Below are 25,757 nucleotides of genomic sequence, written 5' to 3' on the forward strand. Positions count from 1 at the left end.
CATACAGACCATGAACACACCAAAGGAGGAGCAGAACCTGATGGGAGCTGGGATTGGCTGAAGGTCCTACAGAAACTTTAGCTTTGCCTGCCCGCGCTGCGCGTGGCTGTACGTCAAACCGCCTCCCCATCTGTGCTGCTGATGGCAGGAGGCGATTTCTTTAATATGTAATATTTTGCTGATTTTTTTGCGATGGTGTTTTGGGTGGTTGCTAGGGTGTCCCTGATGGTTGCTAGGGAGTTGCAAGATGGTTGCAAGGGTATTTAGGGGGGTTGCAGGGGAGTTTCAAGCCAGTTGCTAGGGTTTTCAAGGTGATTGTTATGTGGTTGCTAAGCAGTTGCGGTCATTGCTGTGGTGGTCCTGATGGTTGCTAGGGCATTGTAAGGCAGTTTTTATTGTGTCCTCAGTGGTTGCTAGGACATTACTAGGTGGTTGTTATGGTGTTTTTGGTGGTTGCTAAGGTGTTGCTAGCCTGTTGCTGTGGCATATGGGGTGGTTGGTAGGGTTAGCCAGGGGGTTTGGTGTGGTTGTTAAGGACTTGTTAGGGTGTTTGCGGTCGTTGTTAAGGACATGTTAGGGTGGGTGGGGTGGTTGTTAAGGATTTGTTAGGGTGTTTGGGGTGGTTGTTAAGGACTCGTTAGGGTGTTTGGGGTGGTTGTTAAGGACTTGTTAGAGTCTTTGGGGTGGTTGCTAAGGACTTGTTAGGGTGGGTGGGGTGGGTGTTAAGGACTCGTTAGGGTGTTTGGGGTGGTTGTTAAGGACTTGTTAGGGTGGTGGGGTGGTTGTTAAGGACTTGTTAGGGTGGTGGGGTGGTTGTTAAGGACTCATTAGGGTGGGTGGAGGAGGGTAAGCCACGGCAGTATTTATTCAGATTTGTCTGCTGGTTGCATTACAGTCTGTGCTCATCTTCCTGATGACGTCAGGTTCTCCGGTTGTTGTCAGGTTGACAGTTGTCAGGTTGTTCACATCATCACATGTGAACAACATGTGATGTGAACACCCCCCCCCCCCCCCCCCCCCCCCCCCCCCATCACCACATGATCAACACCTGATCAACAGTCATTTCTACATTATGTATTTTAGTTGTCATTGGTCATATTATTACTACTCTAATTATTAGTAATTCTCAGTCCTGCACCCATCACACCTATGATTATCATTATTACTATTAAATATCACTGTTGTGACTACCACTACTAATATCAGAAGTTTTATTATTATTGCTGTTTGTGTTATTATCATTACTTCTGTTGTTGCAGCACTATTGGTATTGTCATTACTGCTGTTATCACCACTGTGTTACTATACAGCCCTATGTTGGCCTGCAATGTGTTCCTCCCTCTCTGTCTCTCTCTAAAATTGAAAATTGAATGTGTGTGTGTGTGTGTGTGTGTGTGTGTGTAGACAGATAGATACATAGAGAAATAAATATTCCACTCAATGGCCACACAGATTTTCCTTTTTTCCTCCTTTTATTTTGGCAGGTTCAGATACTGGGAGCACGGGGAGGAGGGGAGGGTAAATGACATGATTTACACACTCCTGTACAGTAGGTGGCAGTATGAAGCGTAGGTGGTTTGCAATTCTCCAAGAAGAAGAAGACGAAGACGAAGAAGACGAGGAAGAGGAAGAAGAAAAGAAGAGAAGGCAGCAGAAGGAGGAGGAGGAGGAGGAGGAGGCACAAAAAGCGAACCGTAAAAAACGGAGAGCAGTGTTAGTTTGGCCGCGCGGGCTTACCGTCGTCGCGGCAGGAAGTGCAGCTCCCAGCGCCGCGCTCACGCACAATAACAAAGGCTGCTGAGCCGCTCCACGCGCCTCGCGCTGAATCTACCTGAAGCTCAGAGACACCGACAGCCGCAGGTTCACTGAGGAGCGGACACACCTGCCGGCTGGCCACAGCAGCGCACCTGTCCGGCGGAGCAGCGGGAGGCAGCGACATGACGAGCTACTCGGATTACGACTCTGACGGCTACTCGTCTAACGAGGACGCAGATTACGTCCCTTCAGGTGAGCACTGCCGTAAAGCTGAGCCGTTACCAGAAACAGGAGAGCGCTGTCCCGTGTGTTGAGTCCAGGTAAACACAGGTGTGTGTACAGGTGCGCACACCCGCAGGACGCAGGGCGGTAGACCAGACGGCAGTCCATGCCTCCGTGTTACCTACCAGCCCCGCAGCAGACCCGCACAGCCCCTCTATAGCCCCGCAGCAGCTCTGCGGGGTTTAAGCCCCAACAGTGTGTATCAGCTGGACTGAGTTTCACTGTTAGTGTTTAAATCACCGCAGCGACTCACCCTCCAGCACACCATTAGATTAATACACAGTCAGACTTTACACTCACCCTCCCAGTCAGCCCAGCTCTCCCTCCCAGCTCTCCCAGTAATGACCAGTTCTCACACCAGTACAGGTGTGTTGTGTCAGGTCCTGAAGCAGAGTGTTATAGAGGATTATAAATGTCACGTTGTGTTTTGTGCAGCTGCCTGAAGTCACACGGAGCAGTGAGACACTAGATGCAGATCAAACTACCTTTAGTGTGTGAGGAACACTGATCCCTGACCCATAGCTCCCAGTCACACCTCCCAGTCAGAGCTCCAGGACTTCATCTCTTTGATCATCATCATCATGATAGAAAGTTCCAGTAGACAGGTTTCCTCACCTGGGATCAGGTCTGCTCTCTCCTGTCTCACCTCGTCCTACCTGTCTGTCTGCTCTCTCCTGTCTCACCTCTCCCTATCGGTTTGTCTGCTCTCTCCTGTCTCTCTGCTGCCAGACGATAACCTCAGTGAGGACGACATAAACGAGTGCGAGAGGGAGGAGCCTCTGGACGAGAGCGAGGAGGTGCCGCACGCTGAAGATGCTGGCAAACAGAGGAAGAAGAGGAAGGGGAAGGAGCTCAGCGTGAGGTGAGAGACTGGCCCATACCCAGCATGCACCCTGAGTCAGACCGGGGGCCGAAGTCTGGTTTTTGGCTTATGCAGATTATATCCGGATTGCTTTTAGAAAGTCTGGACAGACACAAACCGCACAAAATGTTTTCTGATCCGAGCCACGTTGGAGATGATCTGAAAACAGATTCCAGGTGGATTCCTTCAGATCCGCCTCGGTCTGGACGCTTTCCAAGCAGCACGCAGGCTTCTAGCAATCCTTTAAAGAGTTAATCTTCACAACAGATCAGCTGTGTTCAGCCTCAGACCAGGTGTGTTTTGGTGCCGCCTGACATTCCCCCACAACAGGTATACAACAGGTTGTATAATGAAATTAAAATGTGGTTCCCTCATGATTGATTAATTGATTGTATAAAAAATAAAACTATTAAACGTGGAGGAGTGCAGATGGTGCATTTAGTAGTCTACTGAGGGAGGAAGCTGCTCTGTAGTCTGGTGGTACGGCAGCGGATACTTGTGTATCTTTTGCCCGATGGCAGCAGGGCGAACAGGCTGTGGCTGGGTGGGTGTTGTCTTTTAGGATCCTTTTGGCTCTGCGCAGGCACCTCACCTCCCCAATATCACTGATGCTTGGTAGATGAGTACCAATGATGTTTTGGGCAGTTTTAATCACTCGCTGCAGAGTCTTCCTGTCCTGGGCCGTACACATCCCATGCCAGTTTGTGATGTTTCCAGTCAGGATGCTTTCAATCGCTCCTTTGTAGAAGCTGACAAGAACTTGGCATGGGAATATTGCTTTCTTAAGTTTCCTTAAGAAATACAGCCGTTTCTGAGCTTTTTTTTTAACCAGCGCAGAGATATGTGAAGTCAATGGCAGGTTTTCTGTTATGTTGATTCCCAGGAACTTAAAACTGCTCACTTGCTCCACCTCAGCTCCATTGATGTAGACAGGGTTGTGTGTCTTTGCCTCCTTTTTTCTAAAATCAACTATCAGCTCTTTGGTTTTGCTGACGTTGAGCAGTAGGTTGTTTTCTGTGCACCATTCTGCAAGATGGTTGATTTCCTCCCGATATGAAAACTCATCATTGTTGGAGATCCGGCCGATGATGGTGGTGTCATCCGCAAACTTCACAATAGAATAATAATAAATAATGAACCTCAGTCTTTCCATTCAGTTCTGAGCACCGGAGTGAAAAGCAGCGAGACAGGACGCTGGGAAAGGTCCAGGGTGTCGTGTTGAATGCAGCGTTTTAGCTGTTAGCCGTTTATTCCTTGCTTTTGTTGACTTTCTCTGGACCCACCAGGTGTCTGAAGTAACTGCCATGTTTCAGACATAAACTTGGTGCACATGTGACTTTTGGCCTTTGATACAGATGGCAGATGACTAGTTTGTTGTCAGTGTGACCTTAATTCACTGACGTGTTTGTGAAAATGTCCAGAAAGAGGAAAAAAGGCGTTCTGAAGGTCGAGGAGGGGCAGGAGCCTGATGGAGTCCAGGAGGAGAAACCCCAGGAGGAGTTTGAGGAGGCGCACAGAACCAAGGTGGCAGAGGAGGATGACGATGAGAGGAAGAAGAAGAAGGCAGATGATCTGTGGGCCAGTTTCCTGAGTGACGTTGGATCCAGACCCAAAGCCTCCACACCTGCCCCGCCGGCGAGCAGCACGCTGAAGGTACTATTCCCCAGCCCTGCACAGTGCAGTGTGTTCTTCATACACATACACACACACACACACACACACGCACGCAGTGTGCTCTCAACCTGAACATGTAGACAGTACTGTGATACGTAGCTTTTTTCTTCAAGTGTCCAGTTATTTCTGAGCAAAAGAGGAGACAGTGTTTAAAACTGGCTGTAATTTCTAAGAGGTTGATGCCATATTATTGTTCAACCCCTTAAATTAAAGCTGAAAGTCTGCACTTCAGTCACAGGTGGTGGTGAAGAAGGGCAAAATTATGAATATTGTGTCACTGTCCTAACATGTATGGACCAAACTGTAAACTCAGCCATGCAGAAGCAACAGTGGAACACAGAGGCCCTTTCCACACTGGCATCCCTCGGCCCAGGGCTAACCCTAACCCAGGGCTTACAATAAACATTTGTTGCATTCAGGTTAATGACAAAAGAGTTCACACTGATGATTAAGCCTCAGACCCGCAGATAAAATAATTTTGCATTATTGCAAAATTATTTGACATTCTCACACTGGGGCCTGACTGACCTGTAGAGATACCTTTTAGGTCAACAAGGCATAAATTTGTGAAAGTTTGTGCAAAGAGCAGGAGGTTCAGTAAAATTCCTTTATTGATTACATGGGTTATATAAATATAAAAATCATGGCAGAAAAAAATGCTACAAAACGCTGGTTGGTTTCCACTCACACAACCCAGTGTAGGGGGAAACCACTGGGGCGTGGCTGCACACAGATCTCTCTATGAGCTCCTGTACAACCCAGGTTACCAACCGTCAAACCATCAAAACTATGGTGTGTTAGTGTCTTTGTTTGTTTGTTTGTTTCTTTCTCTCTTTCTCTCTTTCTGTCTTCCAGGCTGACTCCTCAGTATCAAAGGTTTCTCCGTCATGTGCAGAAGCTAAAGCGTCAGAACCCACGACAGTCACCATCACTAAGGTCTTCGACTTTGCTGGTGAAGAAGTTCGGTACGGCTCTAAACCATCTCTCTGCATTGTAGAGTTATGTTAACACCGATAAGATTCCCTGTAAAAACACTGCCTGCACAAAGATATACTGGCAATTTAACCATCAAAGGCAAGGAGGCAAGAAAAAAATAATATCAGTGTAAATGAGCTCTCAGGATGATGTGTATTATTAGGCTACACAACACTGTGCCTGGTGTAAGGAGAAAGATCAAAATGAAGGCAGACGGGATGGTTAGGGTGAGTTTGGCTGTCAGTCCAGCTAAAGAGAGCAAAACTGTTTACTTTATGCATATTCATGTAAAACCTCATCATTCCCGAGTTTATGGCCATCTGAAGATTATGTTTAGGGTCTGATGGTGGCGCTGTGGTGGGCCAACCCAGGTTACATTAAAAAAAAAAAAACAGACCCCAGTGTCAAAGTCTACCATTCACACAACTTCAGTTCAGATCAGGTCAGCAGAGGCTCAGAGGTCACATGAACAGATATAACTAGGGCTGGGCAATATATCAATATTATATCAACACTGTGGTCTGAGACTAGATACTAACTGGGATTTTTGATATCATATTATCATGATATGACGTTTTTTAAAGGCTACACAGTAAAGAGATGATGCTCTCTGCGTTCTGACTGCTGCAGCTGCTCTGTTACCTGCCTCCACCCACCTGGTCATCAGATCCACATTACTAATCACTGGTTATCAAAAATCTTTGTATATCTTATGAAAACACCATTACAGTACTATGACAATGCTGCAGGGTTGTCACAGTATCGAAAGAGGTGTTTGGTCAAGCATATTGCGATATTTCATTTCCATATTGCCCAGCCTCAGTGTCGTCTGTTTGGGTTTGGGTCTCTCTGCTGATCTGTGATCCCAGTAGCAGTGGTCACAGTGGAGACGAACAGTCTCCCAACCAAAAGATGAACCGAACTGCAAAACTCAGCTGACCAGAAAGGTGAACAGACCGAGCAGCTGACCTGCCACACAGGTGCTAATGAGGCAAAAAACCACCACACAAGCATCAAGTAATATTCAAAGATGATGAGGTTGTGGATCACTCAGTGTTTAAAAATGTAATATACAACCCTGTAATTCCAAGCGCACAACATGTTGCAAGAATCAACTCCATGTTTTTAACATTTTAAGGCTTACTGTAAATGGCAAGATTTTCTGTGTCCCTTGCATTCTGGGGCCAAACGGTTTGGTCTTTCTTCTCATTAGTGGGCAAGCTGGCAGCTTGCCCACTAATGTTCTTCCTACTATTTCTTTCTTTCTTTCTTGATTATTCCGTACATTTTTTTGGCACGTAATTCCTCCTACAGCTTCCGTTTTAGGCCCACACAGTGAATTGGAAAAATGTGCGGCCCGATTGGGAGAAGTTTGCTATTACTTTTATAAGCATTCCGACTCATGGAATTCTCGAAATTCCAATTTTAGGGGAAATTTCGGCCATCTGAAATGAATGGCCAAAACTTCCCAAGGCTCTGAGGCGCAGAGCTTTTGACCTGTGTCCACTCACCAATTACGAAAAACATGCGTTGTGTGGAGAAGAAGAGGCGTGTTGATTTTCAAGGAGCTCCGACTTTACGTTTTTCCGCAATTCCAGTTTGAAGTCGGATTTTCAGACACAATACACACTAATGGCGGAATGTTCGGCGTGCCAGAGTGAGTGACATCTGAAAAATCGCCTAAAAAATTTTGTCTTTTACTTGCTCTCCTGGCCACAATTTTCACTCCACATGCATAAATTCGGGTAAAGTAGTAGGAAAACTAGTTTTGCTTTGAAAAATGTGAATACAAAAGCAAAGTAGTTTAAACTTTTTAAACAGTGACACTTAACGAGGTAGGAGTGCCAGCTCCCTCCTCCATAGACTCCCATTATATCTGGAACCCAAAATCTGGGGAGAGAAGGAGAAACACACACTTTTTTAACTCGCTCTAGGGTGGGCATTTTTGGGAGTTGAAAAATAGGTTTTACACAGTTTGAAAGCCCAAAACCTTACCTTTCTCATGATACATTTTATTTTCTGCTTGGACTTACTGTCATTGAGGAAAAAGCATTTGTTTGACCACTACTTTCAGGAGATTCTGTCCCAGCACCACTGTCACTCATCCAGCTTGCCCACGCAGTTTCCCCAGAACCTGCACTTTTCTAGTTGGAGGTCATGATCACACAAGACAGCATGAGCGCACAGAATGCTGGCTTAGGATTTAAGGATTTTACTGATAGGGAAAGCTTTTGTTATTGACTGCCTGATCTCAGGGGTTGCCAGCACAGGTTTTCAATGTGACATTTAGTTGACAAAGTGAAGTTTGAAAGTTGCTTATGGATAGGGCTTAAGGATATCAGAATAGACCTCTGCATGTTGCTATCCCAGTCCTTACCACCAGGTGGGACTAGAGTTTTACAATGAATACACAGAGCTCTGTGCTGTCAAACTCAAAGTTTTATCTGTTCAATTAAAGGCTGTAAATTATTGCCTCTACTATATCATTATTTGTCCAAGCCAATTGAAATGGGGACACAGCCACTGTCTTGTTTTTGCACAAGACTGAGCTCAGAGCTCCAGGACTCATCCAGGGGATGATGGGTATTCTTCATAAGAGAGAACAGCGTCGTGATGTGGAAGCTGTGCAGTAAATGTTTATGCTCACTGCACAGCTGGAATACCTTGTGGAATACCTAACCCATTAGATGTGGAATCAGTCACAGTATTCATGTTGGACGAATTGGAAGAGGAAAAGATTTGTCATCCAGTGCAGGAAAGCTGGCAGCTGGCAGTAGCTCCACCTGACTTCATCACAGAGGACTAACTAACTTTCAGCAGTTACTCCCTGTCACTCAGGAAGATATTCTACAGTTAGACTGAAAGTGCAGGCCAGTTAATCTTACAGAAGTTTGATGGATATGATGGATTTGTGATGGGCCTGTGTCCACCTTCACGTCCAGAGGTTGTCTTGTGAACGCTGCTGAGGCTACACGTATTAATCAGTTTTTTCAGGACACGGGTTGTGGTCAGGGAGCAGCATCTGTCAGCTGTGCCAAGCTGCTAAACCTATCCAGGGCAAACAGCCACACAGCTGCAAGACACTCTGATCTCTGTTATGGTTTTCCAGATACTCTTGATGCTCCTGTGCTGTGATGCCACACATGCTAAATGGATAATAACGGCAAGGTTTACATTTTAGGTGAAATTAATGTTGTTGGAGGAAATCAAATAGAAAAAGAGAGATGTTCAGATCACAATCAAAGGCCAGCCAACTGGAGGAAGGCAGTTTGCTGCAGCAGCAGGCGGTCGCCCAGCAACTACAGGATTTGGGTCACAAAGAATGACTTTATTAATCTACAAGCAACAATCCAATGACTATTTTACCGATTTCACAGGATTCAGGAAGTATCGTCACTAAACAGTTCAGCGACGTGTCACCATCTTCCCTCAACATCAGTTCACGTTCCAGTTAAAGGCAGACGTCTTGAGAGAGTTTGAGCTGGAATCAGGACAGAAAGTTCAACATCACATCTGAAATCACTGTAGCTGGTTGTGCACACAGGGAAAGACCACTTTGTTTTGATAGAAACCACAATGACTGTCAGTGTATCACTGATTTGGAGCCCAGCGCTCAACCAGCACATGTACACCAGAGTGTGTGTGGTTTGCACCGACATATTGAGAATAAACAGCCAACAGCCAAGCGAACGCTATCTGCCAAAATGTAGCTGTGCTGCTTTAGAGGAAACGAAATAAAAGCTGCTTTTCGTCTCCGCTGTTCCGCTTGATAAATTTGAACAAACCAGCAACTGCGAGTGAGAGTTAGTTTAGTTGTAAAATATGAATGAAATAAGCTCGCATCAGTGTGTGAGGCTGGAGTCAGACGGGTGTGTCAGGGAGCAGTGTGCTTCTCAGATGTCGAGCTTCAAAGATTTGACATAGCAGCAAGCAGCGTTATTTACTTTCTGTGTTAAATATTTAATCTAGTGTTTTTTTCAGTGCGAGCATAGAGCATAAAATATCACTCAAAGACCATGAATATGTGGGTACCTAACTTTGAAAAATAAAAATGAGACAGGACCTTGTAATTATAAGGTTAAGAGTTTGCTTTAAGTTTAAAAGCTGGAAAAGAGGTTTTTAGTGAGTTTGAGTAGCACATTTGAACCGACTGATGGCTCCCCAGAGTGACGTAACGTGAACGCCGGGCCCGCGCCAACGCTAATGTGCTTTAGCTCTCAGTCTGAATGCGTTTAAGACTCTCACTTTGCAGCCACAACTCAGCAGCAGAGCCTCTGTAATTATTGCAGCACATGATTAACATTTCTTCCAAATAAGCAAGACTCTGATTTGCCAGCACTGTTTCTTCAGCCAGAGCCACACAAACAGGCTGGGGAATATTTCCCATACTAATTCTATGTAATTATCACAGCACAAGGCGAACATGTATCACACAGGAAACCACATCACCGCAGCCTGGATGGATGCTCGCTCTGCAGTGCAGCATCTAACGTCCCACCCAAAATGTTTATATCCAAGTCGACTTTATTCCAACCAAAATATTATGCTGGGTACCCACATTTCTGATTCATTATGCATGAATCTCTGTGCCATGTAAACATGCTTTCAAAAACAGTTGGAGATAGCCTATTCACATACACACATTGCTTATGTCAAACATCAGTGTTGTGATTGATATTAGCATTTTCCTCCAGTAACATCAGCGCTTTAAGACCCAAAGAGGAAAATGTGCTTTGCCCAGAGAATCCTCCTCCTGTTCCAGCTCATCCTCCATGGACCTCAGATCTGTCTGGTCCATGAGAGTCACACTCATCCTCTCCAAATGCTCTGCCTCATTATGTATGGAGCTGTCTGCTCTGTGTAATTATGGCTGTATATAATTAGCATACATCACAGTGGAGCCTTTCGCTGCCGCCATGATGGATGCTGGCGGTTGTGGAGCTTAATGTGCAGCGCTGATGTTCCCAGAAGATGCAGCAGCAGTTCCTCATATAGCCAGACTCGGATCCACTGGGAAGGACAGACCATAAGCTGTGTGTGTGTGTGTGTGTGTGGCCGGCATCTACATCAACACTAACATGTTTTAATGTGCCTCGTTACAGGAACAACACACTGAAGCTCTTACTGTTACTGATTGGTTAGGACATTTAAAGGCTCTGTACTTCAGTTGTTTGGGCAATTCCCCTTTTCCAGTGTACCCAGGCTGAGACCAGGTGCTGGGTGCCAGTTTCACCTGTGTACGTCCACTGGTTTGTTTCCTGTATTAGCTCAGTGTAAAGGCTTGAAGTCACCAGCCTGGCCCCGTCACAGTGCAGTGATAGAGTGACTCTGAAGCTGTTTTATTCACATAGTGGATCATGTGTTTCAAATACAACTTCATTTGTTTTTAATGTATACATTTTAGTTGCTTTGTGTTGTTGGGACGTCCTGAGAACAGAACACAGGTCCAGTTATAGTACTCAGATATGGTTCAGAGTTAACGATGATGCTCATTTGCCACGGAACATGTTGTGATAATGCAGTTAAATTTAGCCTCGCGCTCAGCGCCTTTCTCCAGTTGTTTAAACAAAGGTTTCCATTTTTGGGTCTTAATTTTAAGCCATTGTTGTAGTTTTTCAGTTGTAACCTGAGTTTCCAAGGTTTCCAGAACCAATTTTGACAGAGATCAAATATTACACTCAATTACCTATTAATTATTAATTATACTCAAATTTGTGGGTCAGTTTTGAGGCCCTTACTAATTGCTACATACATATACATTTTAACTTGCCAGAATAGTTACACAGATGACACCTAAAGGTAACACGAGCCCAGGTGAGCAGCTGGTTCACTGACGGGCACACTGACACCTCGGTCAGTCTAATTTCCACCTGTCATTATCCACATATGCACTGCCTCAGGTGCTCTGCCTCAGGTGAGCTGCCTCAGGTGAGCTGCCTCAGGTTCTCTACCTCAGGTGCTCTGCCTCAGGTGCTCTTCCTCAGGTGTTCTGCCTCAGGTGAGCTGCCTCAGGTGCACTGCCTCAGGTGTTCTGTCTCTGTCTGTCTCTGTCTGTCAGGGTGACGAAGGAGGTGTCGGCAGACTCCAGAGAGGCAAAGGGTTTCCTGAAGAGCCAGACGGCCGAGCAGGAGGAGCAGAGAGAGGAGAGCTCCTCGTCTCCCGGAGCGCTGCTGCCAGGCCCCAGGTACACAGCCCCCCCCCACACACACACACTGCAGGTTCACAGTGGTATACTGGTGTTCTTTAATCTAAACTGGGATCTGCTGCTGCCAGTGCTGTCTGCCTCTCATATGGTGGAGGTGATACCGTTTGCCACATGGAATGTATTTTTGGAGATTAAATGGTTTTTTTTTTTGGTTTTTTTTTTTGTAGACTGCACCTGTAATCTGTGGGAATACCATAAAAGTGATACATGTAGCATTTTAGATATGAACATAAAAGAACAACAACAACAACACAGTTCAGGTTCGCGCCTGTGTGTGAGTGTGTGCACGCCTGTGTGTGTGTGTGTGAGTGTGTGCGCGTGCCTGTGTGTGTGGGTGTGTGGGTGAATGTCAGTTTACAGGGAGAAATTTTCTGCTTCAGCCTCCATGTCTCACATTTCAAAACAATGGAATTTCCCGAGGTGTGTGTGTGTTTTTTAATTTCCCATCTCTCATGTCACTATTTGTCGTTGCTATGGCAACAAGCGGTTTTGGGATGGCCACTTCTTCCCTCCAAAATCCCAGACAGGAAACAGGAAATCATCTTCCAACAGACAGGAAGTACAGTATGTCCTGCGCACAGGCCATTTCCTATTTATCTGTTTTGTGTGTGTGTGTGTGTGTGTGTGTGTGTGTGTGTGTGTGTGTGTGTGTGTGTGTGCATTGAAGAAAAGCAGGACATCCAGCACAACAGGAAAGAGCCATCAGCACCCCTCCCTACTTACACACACACACACACACACACACACACACACACACACACAGCCGGTGAGGGTGGTTAGTGTGTGTTGCTGATGGAGATAAGAGTGTTGCTGCTCTGTGATGGAGCTGAACTCCCTGTGTGTTTACTACAGTTTCCCATGTGAGGCTCAGAGGCACTGTGGTGCTGCTGCAGGTCAGACTCAGCCTGTGTGTGTTCATGTTAGTGTGTGTTCATGTTAGTGTGTGTTCATGTCAGTGAGGAACCTGCCAGCGGGGCACCGAGAGCAGAGACGTTGCAGGGAACTGGCAGCGGGTCTGTTTCTTCTACAAATGGTTCTCCTTTACCCCTTTTCCACCAAAGAGGTTCCAGGGCTGGTTGGGAGCCAGTACTTGACTTAGCACCGGTTCTTTGTTTTTCCACCGCCCAAGCACCGGCCAAACTGGTTCCAAATCAGGGGCCAGAGAAAGAACCGATGATGCGACCCACCACGTCATTGGTGGGCGGGGTTACAGACCCAAATGGGAACAGCGATCGCTATAAACCTATAGCGTATATAACGTAGTCGTCTTTCGTTCCAACCACGAATATGACGGGTAGCCAGCAATAATTGTGTTTTTCACCTCTGGATCGCAATGTAGGCTTGTTCTTTGCTGGAACCAGTTAAGTACTGGCTCTAGCACCAGCACCGAACTAGCACCACGTTCTCTTTGGTGGAAAATGGGCACTTGTGTGGTTGTTTTTAAGATTTTTTTTTTTTTAATTTTATTTTTTTAGTTTTTTTAATTTTTAAAGTTTTATTATTATTATTATTATTATTATTTTATTATTATTATTTTTATTTTTTTCTTAAATCTGGGCCAGGTGGAAAGCCATGGGTGGAGATATTGTTTTCACTCCTGTACGTCCATCTTTCTGTGTGTGGGTGGGTGTGTGTGTGTGTGTGTGTGTGTGCTTGTCTCTCTGCTCCCTCTGCTGGCTCGCTGTCTTACCTGGTTCCCAGTCCTGCTCTCATGTTTGCTTGCTGCTGTGGGCGTGTCTGCTCCCATCACGGCTGAAAGAAAAGCTGTTGCTGTGGAAGTGAATGGACAGAAACCCAGAGGAGCTCAGAGCAGCTGCTGAGGTTTCGGCTCCGTGTGGACTCACATCACATCAGGGAACCAGTACTGTAATTATCGAATCTATCAAACAGATCCGTCATGCTGCGTGTGGATGACTGACAGCTGTACTCTGCTGGCGGTGACACTGGCGTCCAGGCTGTGTGAGACCAGCTAAACTGGAGCTAATGGATGCTTGGATGTGAGCAGAGATGCTCCTGCAGAGGAAGGTGTTGCAGGCCTCGCTGTGCCGCGACTAGCAGCATGTTTTACAGCGCTTGTGCTGAGCTGAGTCAGAGCAGGCCACAAACAAACTCAAATTCCTCCTCATTTGTTCATGTAAAAATTTGTGGCCTTTGAGAAAACAGGATAAATATTTACTTCAGTGACTGTGTGTGATCTGTGTTGGGGCAGCTGCTGAGTCACACTGATCACATTTGCTTAATTGTTTTTTTTTTTCTTATGCCGTCCATCGTTTCAGAGCGTTCATTAGCTATGCATGTTCAATTGAAAATGGGCAGGATTTTCAGGCTTTGTATCTTTTATCCTGGTTGTTAAATTGGGCTGTTCTCTAATTCCCAGTATCATTACGCAGTGGTAGAAGTGTTAGCGTGGCGTTGTGAAGCCTGCAGGTCCACAGCGTGCCGAGGCTGCAGAGCTGTGCTGCGTCGGCACTTTCCCGCCCGGCCGCTCCGGTTCCCCTCCCATCCATCATCCCGTCTTCCTGGACCTCTCCACCCTTTGTAGCCGTTCATTCCTGCCTCTCTCCAGCTCATTATCTCTGACTCGGTCTCCCTGGCTTTTCTTTTCCCCTCCTCATCATTTCTATATTGTTTTTGTCTTTTTTTCCATCTCTTCTCTTGCACGCCTCCCTCTCTTTCTGTTGTCCTCATTTTCCCCTTCATCTCTCCCTCTGTTGCCTCGACCTCCTTCTCTCCTCATTTGCTCTGTCAGAGAAGAGCCACTTTTCTATCTGCCTTTCTCACTTTGCTGACTCAGGAGGAATAATGTAAGCACACACACTCACACACACACACAGTTGCACTCACACTGCATGCAGCAGCCACTTCTGTTTTGCTGATTTCTTTATAGAAACTTTTTATTTACAGAAGCAAGCTGGTCATGAAAATAAGGATATGAATTTTACTGGTTGATAGTTGATAGTTTTAGCCGGTTCATTGTTCGTTTAATGAGGCGGGTGACAATGAGACATTGAGATTAACACATTCACACCTTGAATCTCTAACCATATATCAGCACACGTCCATATATCTCTAACCATATATCAGCATACTTCCATATCTCTAACCATATATCAGCACACTTCTGTTTATCTCTAACCAGGGGTGTAAACTAACTTTTTGGCTCACTGGCCAAGGGGACCGGTAGATGAAAAAAATCTACCAGCCAAGCAATTTTTTTACCGGCCAAAATAACAAATTGCCTTTTGTTGTCCCATATGCATCTGTTTTAGTACTTTTAATTGAGGTAACAGTATTATATTGAAATACATGTTTAGAGAAGAGGCCAAAGTAAGATTTAAAATACATTTTAATATTTTGTTGTGAACAATTATTTTTATTTACATTAACTCAGTAAATATTACTAACTGTAACTGTAAATATTAATAGAACAAAATAACCTTTATAAATAAAATAAATCTTTCTTGCAAACAAAATGGCATTTGCAACCAAAAAGGCATACTTCCTCTCAGACATCCCTTAATATGCCTAGGTAACCTAAAACATGGCATCTCTAGTCGTCAGGTCCATCCATGAAGTTAGGCCGCTTGCCTCTGACAGAGTCCTGTTGGTAGCTAACGTTAGCGCTTGACCGGTGACGTTTGTGTGTCGCACTCGCCAAGGGAATATTTTAGGCACATTTGGCGAGTGGCGACCGCTAGTTAACAGCACTGTCTCTAACCATATATCAGCACACTTCCATATATCTCTAACCATATATCAGCACACTTCCGTATCTCTAACCATATATCAGCACACTTCCATATGTCTCTAACCATATATCAGCATACTTCCATATCTCTAACCATATATCAGCACACTTCCATATATCTCTAACCATATATAATTACACTTCCATATATCTCTAACCATATATCAGCACACTTCCATATATCTCTAACCATATATCAGCACACTTCCATATATCTCTAACCATATATCAGCACACTTCTGTATCTCTAACCATATATCAGCATACTTCCATATATCTCTAACCATATATCAGCACACTTCCATATATCTCTAACCATATATCAGCATACTTCCATATATCTCTAACCATATATCAGCACACTTCTGTATCTCTAACCATATATCAGCATACTTCCATATATCTCTAACCATATATCAGCACACTTCCATATATCTCTAACCATATATCAGCATGCTTCTGTATCTCTAACCATATATCAGCATACTTCCATATATCTCTAACCATATATCAGCACACTTCTGTATCTCTAACCATATATCAGCATGCTTCCGTATATCTAACCATATATCAGCACACTTCTGTATCTCTAACCATATATCAGCATGCTTCCGTATATCTAACCATATATCAGCATACTTCCATATATCTCTAACCATATATCAGCACACTTCCGTAACCGTGTGTTAAAGTGAGACGTTTGACAGTTTGAACGGGGAAATTGAAGCCAGATAAACAAACTGAGTTCAGCCTGCAGGACACAGACAGACGGAGCTCATGCAGATGCTGTCTGGTGTTTGTTTGAAGTGCGAATACAGCATACTGAATCACACACACACACACACACACACACACACACACACACACACACCTGGTGAGCAGTATAGGCTGTCATTGAATTGATTGACATGTTGTTACGGCTTCTGGTTAGCAGTCAGGTGTGTGTGTGTGTGTGTGTGTGTGTGTGCGTGTGCGTGTGCGTGTGCGTGTGCTGGCTAAGTGATATTGATTGTTGGCTCACAGAGGTCCTCAGCTGATGCTGATTGGTTTATTGATTACGCTGCATCACCACAGTTACCTCACCAACTGATGTGACATAGAGCCTGAGCGCGCGCGCACACACACACACACACACACACACACACACACTCTCACTGGAACATAAATCACACATGATGTGGCACGTATGTGGACGTACAGACATGGAAATAAAGCAGGTGTGTCAGTGTTTTGTGTCCTGTGTGCAGCTGTAATGGTGATGCAGCAGGTGTGCTATAAAAGATGAAGGTATGACCAGGAAATGGGAAACAGGATTTTTTTTACATTTGTTTCTTACAGACGTTAGGAACAGTCTCAGCTGCTTAGTTAAAGGACCAGACCAGTGACCTTCAGCGCTCCGCCCATTTACCATAGTTTGCCCACACTGTAACAAACAATTTTGCAAACCATGCAGCAGTGCTAAAGATTTCATGACATACATGTCATATATACGTCAAAATCCCTCCGTCTTCAAATGTGAGTTTGTGGTTGAAGCAGCTGCCTTATAATGTTCTGCTCCTGCGGCAAACAAAGTCTTCAGCATTCAGAAACCACACAGCTGATAATTGGCTGTGTGAAGCAAAACGTTTCCCCGGGGACTATTTTCCCTGGTGGAGAGAGCGTATCACTCCGCCCAATGTCAAGTCATCAAAACACAACAGTGCTGCTGCTTTTAGGAAAACTGATGTGGAGGACTTTATTACCAATGACTGGATGAAAGATAAGAAAAACTATGTATTATATTATATTATATTATATTATATTATATATAGACACCAGTCTACAGACTGTACGTACGTACAGGGAGCGGTGTTGGAGTACAGGCATGCGTCATGAAAACCTTCACTTCTTATCACATATGTTTATATTATATATGTTTACTTTATAGATACCAGTAGCACATTTACTGACTGTGCAGTTTTGGATGTTTGCTCACAAACCATGATGCATGTAAACACTGCATGTTGAATAAGAGCCAAGACCAGGTGAAACACAAAACGCTTGTAGTCTGATTCCACAGTGACGATCTCTGGTCCAGTCCAGTAGTTTCCAGATGTGCATGTGACCCATTCTAACCCCTGCTGCTCCACTCTGTCCTGAATATAGATTTAACTCAATGCATGTGTGCTATAAATGTATAAGTGGAAGTGAAAATCCACCCTAAAAACTGATGTCATGACACATTTTCCATTTGACAGAGAGTTGTTCCTCTTTGCAAATATTGATTTAACCTTCAAACATAAATTCCCTGATGAGAATAGATTAGACAAAAACATTAAATAATCACAGTTGCTAGATCTGTATGGCAGTGGTTGTCTTTAGTATCAGACATCTGCGAGTCAGTGTTGTCTGCTTCTGATATGGTTTCTCTCTGTGACCACAGTAAAAAACCTGTTTCCTCTGCCACTGTCTGCCAAAGTAAATGGTGTCCTCCATGCTGAAGTGCCTGCAAATGCACCTCCCCCTTTAAACACATGTGGTCTAACATCATATTCTCCACAGAGCAGCTGATAATAACAGTGAAGCTGCAGGACCGAGTCAGGCTGTATTTCTGTGACAGAGCTGCATGCTGCAGGTAATGGCCTGTTCACAGGTGTAACGTCTGATGGAAAGCGATGTCAAACTGCAAAAGTGTGAGTGCAGACTGCAAACTCGGCGCCACATGAATGCAAATTGGCTTTTTGGGACAACAGGCATTTCAGTTTTCCAATCATGACTTATTCATCACACTGCAGCACGTGATTTTACTCAGCTGCTCCATGTTACATTGAAACGTTTTCAAAGACCGAAACACATTATGTATGAATGCCTCTTCAAATATGAACGTACATCACATTTTAAAAAACAAGGTAGTACTTGTCCATATTGAGTGTTTTATTGCTGTAAAGGCTGTCAATGTTAACGCATCAGTTTGATTAAACACATGTGGAGTTCCTGCGTTTCCTGATGCTCAAATCTGCATTTCATCTCTGTGCTGCTTTGATAAATGAGGCCAATTTTGTGTGTGTGTGTGTGTGTGTGTGTGTGTGTGTGTGTGTGTGTGTGTTTCCTTGAGGCCTCAGAAACGTGTTAAATGCAGTTTTGTTTTGTTTTTTGAAAGATTTTAAAAGTTGCAGTGGTTACAGTCAGTGTGTGTAACATGCCATTCCTTGCTGCTGGTGAGTCACCTTTTCTCACCTCACCTCACCTCACCTCACACTGCAGCTCTCCACGTCACGTTGTTGACCAAATGAAACCTGTCCATTCTTGCTTTTCATGTTTTTAGTTGAAAGTCGTGTATTTGTTTAATAATTTCACATTTAAACATTTTATGTGTGTGTGGCTGATTTAGGGAGTATTTCTGCTGCTTAAGTTATGCATCTTTTTGTGATGGGCCACACCCATGGAGGTCAAAGGTTAATCACATGACCTGGCTGATTACATGAACCTGTTTTCGTGATAGGCCCCGCCCACTGTCATGCCCCATTTTGTTCAGCTTCATGAAAAGTTAAACTGCTGCTGTTACATGTGACTCCACAGCGCCACTGGTGGCCACAAACGGGTACCTTGAACTAGTTGGAATTATCAACTTAGATGTTAACTTTTTTTTTTTTTTTGGCTGGAACTGCTCATTGTATAAATACATCTGTACAAATAGTTTATTACCATATAAATAGCATAAATACATGATACATGTGTAAAACTGTGGCTGCTGTGACTTGGTGCTTGTCTTTTGGTCAGAAGCTCAGAGGGAAGTGATTGGTCTATTCATGAACAGGAAGGACATCCTGATCCACTGAATGACAAGGATTAGCAGGTGTGTGTGTGTGTGTGTGTGTGTGTGTGTGTGTGTGTGTGTGTGTGTGTGTGTGTGTGTGTGTGTCTCAAAGCTGAAGACATCTGCAGCCCCTCCACTCTGCAGAGAAAATGTCATACAAACACAAACGGAGCAGTTTCCATAAGAGCTGCCCTTAAAGAAGGCAGCTGGCCCGGCTGGCTGTCAGACAGGAGATACAGACACAGCGGGGGGGGGCAGGTTTGACTGTGGGGGCTTCATGGTGTCTCACTGGTTTTCAGAGGGTTGTCGGTGTGATTCCTGCCTTGCATGTTCTGGGTTTCCTCCCGCAGTCAAAGACATGTAAGGCAGATGGGAGCGTCTGCACACTGACTGTGTGTCAGTCCCAGTTCATATTCACTGTGCAGTTTTACCTGCAGTTTATCCATATGAACATACCGTATGTGAACATATGTTCATGTGTTTCACGCTTTACACAGCATTGTCAGAAAATTCAGCTTTTCACATCCACCGAGGATTAAAAAAAAAGATGATAATAATAATGATGATAATGATGATAATGCGGGTAACTTGTCACAGTAGCACCAACTACTTCAAGACCCGGCAGACCACAGGACAACACGGAGGGCGGTTGCTAACCGGCTGCTTTCTCTTGAGCGACAGTTTTGTTGGTTTGACCTGATGAGAGGAAAGTGTTTCCTGTCGTGGCTCCACAGGCCGCCCTGTCCCGCCTCAGCCATGTGGGAGCTCCTGTTCCTGCCATGGGGAGCGAGGTGAGGGAGCAGATTTGGTGGCTATATTACACTCTCTTAGAGCAACAAATACAGCTATAGGGGAAGAATCCAAACCATCACTTTAGCGCTGCACACTCCAGGAAACCAGCTCTGGAGCGTCAGAAAGTCCTTTTGAGGAAAACGCCAGCTTCCACATGACTTGTGTTGATGAATTGTGGCTTTCTTGAAAACTTTCCATATGTGAAACTTAATTAAATCAAAACAAAACTGCAACGAAAGAAAAACTCCTCCCTGCACCAACGCTGAATCGATGACAGGTTTGAGAATGTCCTAACAGATATTGTGTGTGTGTGTGTGTGTGTGTGTGTGTGTTTGGGGGATGGGTAGGGGATGATGACACCTGGCACATATCTACACCTCGTGAGCAGCTTTGATGATCAAAAAGAGGGAAGGTGAATCTTTGAGTGTTGGATTCAGACAGGCGTGCTCCCACACAGACTTGGCAAAGCATCAGTCGCCATCGTCTATCTTTTGAAACTGGGGAGGAAGAGAGAGCGAGGGAGGGCGAGGGGACACGGGGAGCGGCTCCCGGACTATAGCAAGAAGAAGAATCAGAGGAACCAAATCAAAATCCGTGTGTGCGCATTAAGATGATGCCGAGAAGGTGCACACCTCTCCACATGCATGCAGGTGACGCACACTGAGCGCGTCACCGTCATCAGGCCAAAAGGCACAGGTGCTGATCTTTAAACCACGCGGTCTTCATCAGCCGCCTTCTCCTCACTCATTTCTCCCTCCTCAGCCGCCGTGCTAACCTCTGTGGAGGAAGAAAGCATTCCTCTCCCTCCCACTGTTTATCTCTACCTGACTTCCCCACCGCCTTCCATTGTTTTCATTTGAATTTCCCTCCAAGAACTCCTCAGATCCTTCATTGGTTCCCCTGGTTCTGTCTCCTGTGTGTCCAGTGAGCAGGAGCTCTGTCCTCTACAGAGACGCTCTGTTAACCTATGAATTCAGAGGGTTTCTTCTTCTCTGGTGCTCGGGGCCACAGACATCAGCAAGTCGCTCTGCTTGTAATGGCTGGTCAATACCTCACTTACAAGTCAACGATCAGAATAAATTTGGTAAAAGAAAACTCTTTCCGCTACACCTGGCAGTCCCAACCACCTGACACCAGTTAACCTGAGGCAGGTGAGGGCCGGCTGCGGCTGCATTTGATTGGCCAGTCGTGTGCACGCTGAGTACGAAAGCACGGCACGTCTAAATATACAGATTTCTCTAATTCACTGCGTTAGAGGCAGTCTGGCTGTGGACGGGGTGATGTGAGGGAGCGGCATGGCCTCCTGCGCGGCGTGCTGGGGTTACCGACCAGTGAACTGGCAGACTGGGGCTGAACTGGGAGCTGCAGTCAGTGGTTATTAGTCCCACCACGGGGAACTTCACAATAATTAAGTTTAAGCAGTTTTGATACTATGAAGCCGTGTCCTGACCCCGTGCTGACATGAAGAAACAGCACAAACACCACGTTACATTCAGAGGAGATGTGAGTTCTGACAGCCAGCTGTTTGATAAGGAAAAACACTTCGTACCTGATGCGTGTTTTACCAGCCTCGGGGTTTTAGTTTTTTTTTTTTTTTTCTTGGTGTCATTTCTTCAAATATTTTGGCTTTCTCAAGATTGTTAAGATTTTCTCTTCCAACTCCTCAGTCTCTCTCTCGTGTGTGATTTTGAACAAACATGGGAAACAGGAGTTGTTGCTGAGACGGCTGGGTCATGTGACGCTGTGTAACTCCAGGCGTGTGCTGCCGCCGGGTGCACGTCAGTGTTTTCCTGACTCTCGCTCAGAAACGGCACCTGATGCGTTTCTTAGGAGTGATGATGGTGTAGCTCACTTTAGCATGGCAGTGTGAGGATCTGACATGATGTGCAGTGCAGTGCCGGTCCATCACAGCACACAAACTAGACCGAATCTATGATTGTTAGAGAAAACCCAAGCACCAGAATTACAAAGAAACATTAAAGAATACATTTGAAATTTAAAGCTGAATTTCTTTAAACATATCCTGTATTGCAGAATCGCTTATATCATGATACCATCATTATCCTGGAGCAAAATGTATATAAAGACTATAGTATATGGAAAATATCTGTATAGTCTAACCTCCCCTGTGGTTGCAGTGCCAAGCGGCCCAGCGGTGTGTCCAGCCTCCTGAGTCGCATCGGAGGGAAGAAGCAGAAGATGAGCACGCTGGAGAAATCCAAGATGGACTGGGACGCCTTCAAGACGGAGGAGGGCATCAACGACGAGCTGGCCATCCACAACAGAGGGAAAGATGGGTAAGAGTGTGTGTGTGTGTGTGTGTGTGTGTGTGTGTGTGTGTGTGTGTGTGTGTGTGTGTGTGTGTGTTAGTGGGCGACAGCTTTTGTGAGTGCATGGCCCTGGGTTGCCCTGGCAACGACACAGTGATGTCATGGTTAATTAGCATTGTCAGAGGAGGGTGAAATTATTCTGCCCCGTTTGGTCTCCCTCCTCCTCCTCCTCCTCCTCCTCCTCCTCCTCTTTATCCTCTTCACATCACTTCTATCTACATTCATATCCATATGGGTGTGTGGTTATGTATAATATACAGTGTAATGTGAGAGCAGCTACATGGGGTTTACATCACGTTAAAGGGTTAGTTCACCCATTTTGGAAAAACATCCTATAATGTCAGCAGCTGAATGTGGAACAGCAGCTGATCTCAGCTCAGCCGTCAGCAGACGCTGCTGAGGAGGAACAACATGCAGTAACGCAGGAGAATATTCATGTTGGTTCATTTTATTCTACACTTGTTTAGCCATAAAAGCACAGCACTGAAGAATATTCTCAAGACACTGGGTGTGGAACTAAATTTAACATAATTGTGACATTAAAGCGTCTTCCTCCCCAGTGGGAGTTTCTGCTGCAGCTGCTGGTTTGGGAACGCACCGCACACTCTCTGTGTTTTTGGACTGTTTTCCCCCCTTGATAATGAGGATTCAAGGCAGAACAGTCACACACAGTCTCTCTGTGTCTGTCACACACACACACACACACACACACACACACACAGACCACAGACAGTGGTGAAAGCAGGCAGATATAGCAGCTGAATTAGAGAGTGAAGTTGTTCTGGTTTCTACAAGTTACAGACTGCAGGACAGGCAGAACATCTGATCCCCTGTTTGGGCCTCATTTACCCGACAGACTGAATCTGAAGGACAAGCTCCATCACTGTTAGTTCACCTGCAGCTGGTAATGAGAGTGAAAAAGTCAGGCTCAGAGGAGAGAAGATGAAGATTTGAGGACTGATGGTCAGAGAAGAGCTCAGAGATGGAGAGAGGAAGTGAGGGTGTGACCAGCAGGATAAGAAAAGAAAGGCAGCTCAGCTCAGGAGCTGGAGCTGTGGCATCAGCGTGACGGCACGCTCTAAACGCTCCAAACGCTCCAAACACTCCAAACATGGAAGTACATTTCCATACCTGACATGAAAGTTTGTGAAACACCTGTGTGACACCTGTCCAACATTTGTAATGGGACCAGAGCAGCCAGGGCTGTGCCTGCTGGGCCCCGTCACCGGACCTGTGTACCTGTCACCTGCAGGACGTCCAAACCAAACACACGTTTGTGTGTTTTAACACTTGAGGCCGCGTGTCTGCCCTTTAGCTCAGTTTCTCTGCACACAGTGATCACTGCTCAGACTGTGTGCATCTCCCCTGTCCAATCCTAATTTTTGTCATCATTATTATTATGATTTCTATTTCTATTGCTGTTACTACTACTACTGCACTACTACTGAACATTATTGGCCTTTACAGGCCTCCGTAGTATGCAGCTATGGAGGCTTGTAAAAAACTTCATGTGGAAGCAAAATGATTCCTGTGTGTGTTGGAAACTGAATTAATTACAGCTCAACTGTGGAGAGCTGCATCACTACACACACACACACACACACACACACACACACACACACACACACACACACACACACACACACTACAGGAAGTGTGTAACTGCTTCCTGTGGTGAACTGGGAAAAGCAGGGAACTGCATCTTTGTGGTGGGGAAAAAGTCTGTGTGTGTGTGTGTGTGTGTGTGTGTGTGTGTGTGTGTGTGTGTGTGTGTGTGTGTGTGTGTGTGTGTGTGTGTGTGTGTGTGTGTGTGTGTGTGTGTGTGTGTGTGTGTGCAAAAAAAAGAGATCATACTCCTGTTGTATTCTTTTTTTCTGTCCTCAGTCGTGTTTGTCAGTGTGTATAAACGTCCTTCATGATGACAAAGCCTAACACTCTCCTTCCTCTGTGTGTATGTGTGTGTGTGTGTGTGTGTGTGTGTGTGTGTGTGTGTGTGTGTGTGTGTTTAGGTACATGGAGCGAAAGAACTTCTTGGAGCGCGTTGACCACCGACAGTTTGAGTTGGAAAAAGCGGTGCGGCTCAGCAACATGAAACGATGACACACAAAACTGACAGAGCCCCACACACACACTCACACACACTCACACAGACTGAAGCAGATGTTTTGACTTCCTATCACTCTTCCTCTAATAACAGAGTTGTTCCAACTCACCGTGTGCTTCACTGTTTCTGGACGGTGATATATATATATTTACAGCGCGAGGTTGTGTAATGGTGTGTGTGTGTGTGCGTGTGCGTGTGTGTGATAGCCAGCCAGAGGTGAACTCTTTGGTCAGCCTGGCTCTGTGCTTGGACATCTTCACCCTCTGAATGCAGCTGCTGTTCTTCTTGGATTCAAGCTGCTCAGAGCAGATTTGTTGTTGTTTTTTTTTTTCCAAATTTGACCATTTTTATGTCAGAATCATTCCAAATACTCTCCGTTTTTGCCCCACAGCCGTATTCTCCTGTGAGTAAGCCGCTCAAACAAGATCCAGACCGCCTGTGTAGTGTTGATAATGAATGAATATCCATCATGTACACCTGGTACACCTGTTAATAAGATATATGTCCCAGTATGAGCACCAGACATCAGCCTCAGACCAGCTGTTTGGGTGTCATTGGTCTCGTCATGGTCCTCATCAGCTGACCGGAGCTCCTCTGGATGATAATCCACTCGCTTGACGTCATTTGGGGAAAAGCAAAAGCAGAACACAAACAAGTGCCGGTACCCATTTTTTGAGGAAATTAAGCGTCACTTTTCTTATTTTCCTACTTGAACTGGAAAGTAGATCCGGCTGATCGCGTCTGCAGGAAACTTGTGCTTAGAACTAGGAAGAATCCACCTGATAGTTCTTCACAAATAATTGTAAAAAAAAATGGGTACCAGGACTTGTTATTTCTTATATTGGCATAATCCACTGTGCTGATGTTTGTTTATGTGCTAAAGCTTTTAGTTTGGGAGCTGTTTTACAATGGAAGCGAGTAGAAATCCAGTATTTTAGATTATCAGCTAGAGGAGCTCAGAGCAGCTGATGAGGAGGTTTCAGCTCCATGTGGAACCAGACAACAGCTCGGCTCGGCCCGGCCCCGCCCAGCTCTGCCTGCTGACTTCCTGTACAAACGGAGGACAGAAGAAAAGCAGTAAGGACATAAAGGAGGGGGAAGGAGGCCAAGGCAAAGGTGGAAATAAAAGAAGTTTGGGTTGTTTTTGTTGGAATGTGGTGTCTAAGTGCAGTTCCCCGTTTCTACATGTGAACTTAATATTCAATAAAGAGCAACACTGACACTCCGACTCTGA

General features: G+C 45.2%; 1 protein-coding gene across 1 annotated transcript; it reads left to right on the plus strand.

Moving 5' to 3' along the window:
• The first annotated feature begins 1,647 nt into the window (after positions 1-1,647).
• Positions 1,648-25,757, plus strand: cfdp1 (craniofacial development protein 1). The gene is made up of 7 exons (XM_030054570.1): positions 1,648-2,007; positions 2,767-2,899; positions 4,321-4,552; positions 5,429-5,538; positions 11,607-11,732; positions 22,228-22,386; positions 24,429-25,757. Exons 1-7 carry the CDS (start codon positions 1,938-1,940, stop codon positions 24,517-24,519), a joined length of 921 nt encoding a protein of 306 aa, XP_029910430.1. The 5' UTR covers positions 1,648-1,937; the 3' UTR covers positions 24,520-25,757.

The sequence above is a fragment of the Myripristis murdjan genome, chromosome 6 (assembly GCF_902150065.1).
Source record: "Myripristis murdjan chromosome 6, fMyrMur1.1, whole genome shotgun sequence".
Lineage (NCBI taxonomy): Eukaryota > Metazoa > Chordata > Actinopteri > Holocentriformes > Holocentridae > Myripristis > Myripristis murdjan.